Source organism: Sinocyclocheilus rhinocerous, unplaced genomic scaffold (genome assembly GCF_001515625.1).
Source record: "Sinocyclocheilus rhinocerous isolate Xijiao unplaced genomic scaffold, SAMN03320098_v1.1 scaffold253, whole genome shotgun sequence".
NCBI lineage: Eukaryota > Metazoa > Chordata > Actinopteri > Cypriniformes > Cyprinidae > Sinocyclocheilus > Sinocyclocheilus rhinocerous.
This window is the reverse complement of record NW_015627238.1, coordinates 604,343-607,258: the sequence shown is the minus strand read 5'-3', so window position 1 is coordinate 607,258 and position 2,916 is coordinate 604,343. Positions and strand designations below refer to the sequence as shown.

At 36.4% G+C, this 2,916-nt stretch overlaps 1 protein-coding gene across 1 annotated transcript in view; it reads right to left on the bottom strand.

The window, feature by feature from the left end:
* Nucleotides 1–438: 438 nt before the first annotated feature.
* pygma (phosphorylase, glycogen, muscle A) overlaps nt 439–2,916 on the bottom strand; it is an 18,110-nt gene continuing 15,632 nt past the window's right edge. Inside the window, exons 17-18 of the mRNA XM_016532637.1 lie at nt 734–941; nt 439–593 (exon numbers count right to left, since the gene is read on the bottom strand). Of these exons, the coding sequence (XP_016388123.1) occupies nt 455–593; nt 734–941 (347 nt within the window). The 3' untranslated portion in view covers nt 439–454. The remainder of the gene's footprint in view (nt 594–733; nt 942–2,916) is intronic.

Below are 2,916 nucleotides of genomic sequence, written 5' to 3'. Positions count from 1 at the left end.
TCTGCTGTCAGAGAGTGAAAGTGCGCTTTCATCCAGAGCGTCTCTAACATGTTCCGCCATGTGCTTCTAGTCCTCGCTTATTTACATCAGAGTGCGCATGCATCTTTCACGCAGCATACAGCGCCGTGTTGTGCATTTTGACCAGTTTATGGGAAAAGTATTCTTAAAATGCATTAAAAATTCTGAATAATTTGTAAGAAGTGCACACGATAACAATATCGTGCATATTCATTACCGTGATATATCGCATTACCGAATACCGGCACAAGTCTAGATAGGACAGATCAGAACTGACAGAAAGCGAAGTGGGAGAGAGATAAGGGGCGGGATCAGGAAAGGTCCTTGAGTCGGGATTCGAACTTGGGACGCCCATAACGCAATGGTGCTGTATGTCGGCACGCTGCCCACAAAGCTATCAGTGCTGACTGGCAATGGGTTTCTTGTTCTTGTTTCTCTACCTATCGTGGTGCATCAGCATGTTGACAATATCCTTGAAGAGGTCTGGCTGTTTTGGGCTGAAGAAGCCTCCTGCGATCTGGTCAATGGCCTGCTTCAGCTCTGGCATATGATTGTAGTACTCGGATGCGTTGTATCTGCCAGATGGAAGGAGGTCATGTCATATACTGTACATACATTGTGTGAGTGTTTATTATTTCTCTAAATTCTACCAAAAGTACAATAATTAAGAAAAGTACATTAAAAAAAATTGTATTTAATTAGTATTTTTCCCAACCCTTTAGCATCCATAGTGTCTACGTCCTCCACTCTCATGCCAAAGATGAAGAAGTTGTCTTCTCCTGCTTCCTCTGCCATCTCCACATTGGCTCCATCCATGGTGCCGATGGTCAGAGCTCCGTTCAGCATGAACTTCATGTTGCCTGTTCCAGAAGCTTCAGTGCCGGCTGTGGAGATCTGCTCGGACAGGTCAGCCGCAGGGATCGCTGATAGAAAGAAAAAAATGTTAAAAACAAATAATCTTTATCATCACATGACTTACACTTTTAGGTGAAAATAAGGCAGTATCAGTGGAATAATTTAAAGTGATTTTAAAGTTTTAAAGCAGGAAACTGAACATGGATGGTAGTGATGTCACTATTCAGAGAAAATTGGGCTAATGAATATTAATTAGCCAATTATTATGCATTAACCACAGAGGCTACAATGCTACCTGGCAGCATGATTTAAACAGCATGTTATTTAAATTTGTATTAATTACATTTAATATCAGTTGGAGATTGTGTCTGTAGTAGACAGGGCTATTAAGTTAATGCTGTACCTAAAAAATACATTTCGTTACTTGTAATAAAATAAACTTTAACTGAAATGAAAATAAAATAAGTTTTATATTTTAGCTAGTCTCAAGTCAACATTTCTCATTTTCATTTAGGTTAACTTGACAGAAAAATAACTAAAACTTAACCTAAAGCTGCTCGATTCAGACACCCATGCAGTCTAATTTCTAAATGACAACGATTCGCCGTGTCTATTAAACCTTTGAAAAAGTCATACCGGAACATTTAAATTTGCGTTCGTGCTGCCGCTGACACAGAGAGCAGACAATTACATGTTTAGATAAGAAACAGCTACACAAACAGTCTTTTCAACTACACAGTATTATTTCTGTCTTAGTCATTCATGTTATCACAGAAATACTGGGATGAAAGTTTATAGTTTGGATATAAACATTGATGTCTGTGGTAGCGAACAAAATAGAGCAAGTCATCTTTTGAAAGTAACTGGCTCTTTAAATAACGTTTGTGTCGATTGCATTTGACTGTTTAAAAATGTATTTGTCATTGAATCATTCATTCAAGAGATTCGTTCAAAAACGCTGATTCATCCACATCCAGTAATGAAACAAGTGAAGTAATTATGAGCCTTTGAATCATTCAAACAAACCACTTTTTCATCATTTTAAAGGGGTCATATGATGCGATTTCAAGTTTTCCTTTCTCTTTGGAGTGTTACAAGCTCTTGGTGCATAAAGAAGATCTGTAAAGTTGCTAAGACTAAAGTCTCAAATCCAAAGAGATATTCTTTATAAAAGTTAAGAGTCAGCCACACCTACCTAAAACGGCTCGTTCTAACACGCCCCCACATATCTAGGTCACTATGTGGAAATATTAGCATAATGCAGCCCAAATGTGCACACAAAGAAAGAAGGCGTGGTTTCATGAACAGCAGTCGTGTTGATGCAACCATGTCAGCGAGACGCTGTGTTTCAGTGCTAAAGCAAAAGCACTTTATTTGGCCTTCCGGAAGTAGATGCAATTAGGAATCATTGGTTTGCGCTTGTCAAAGGAGGGGGCTTTGTAGAAAACGAAGCGTTTGAGAGAGGCGGGGCATAGAGGACCTTCAATAATGTACAGTATTTGAAAAATAATGTGTTTTTTGAACATTAAAGCATGTCAACATATTCTGTTACACCAAATACACAAAATAATGATCTTTAAAATAGCATCATATGACCCCTTTAATAATAAAATTGGTGTATTAAACATATTTTAAATACATATATATTAAAATATTTAACAATTCATTTAAATTAATTAAACACTTTTAAATAGCCTGCCCTGCAGCAATTAATATTTTGTCACATTATTTTGATTAGTTCAGAATTGTGGGAGAATCGTGATCTCTATTTGAGACAAAAAACAAAAAAAAGTGATTCTCAATTTATCAAGAATCGTGCAGCTCTAAAAAAAACTTCCAAATACTAAAACTTAAACTTAAGTTCAAATAAAATAAAAACAGAAAAATATATAAATATACATAAATATATCAAATATGTGACCCTGGACCACAAAACCAGTCATAAGGATCAATATTTTCGAAATTGAGATTTATACATCATCTAAAAGCTGAATAAATAGCTTTCCATTGATGTATGGTTCGTTAGGATAGGACAATATTTGG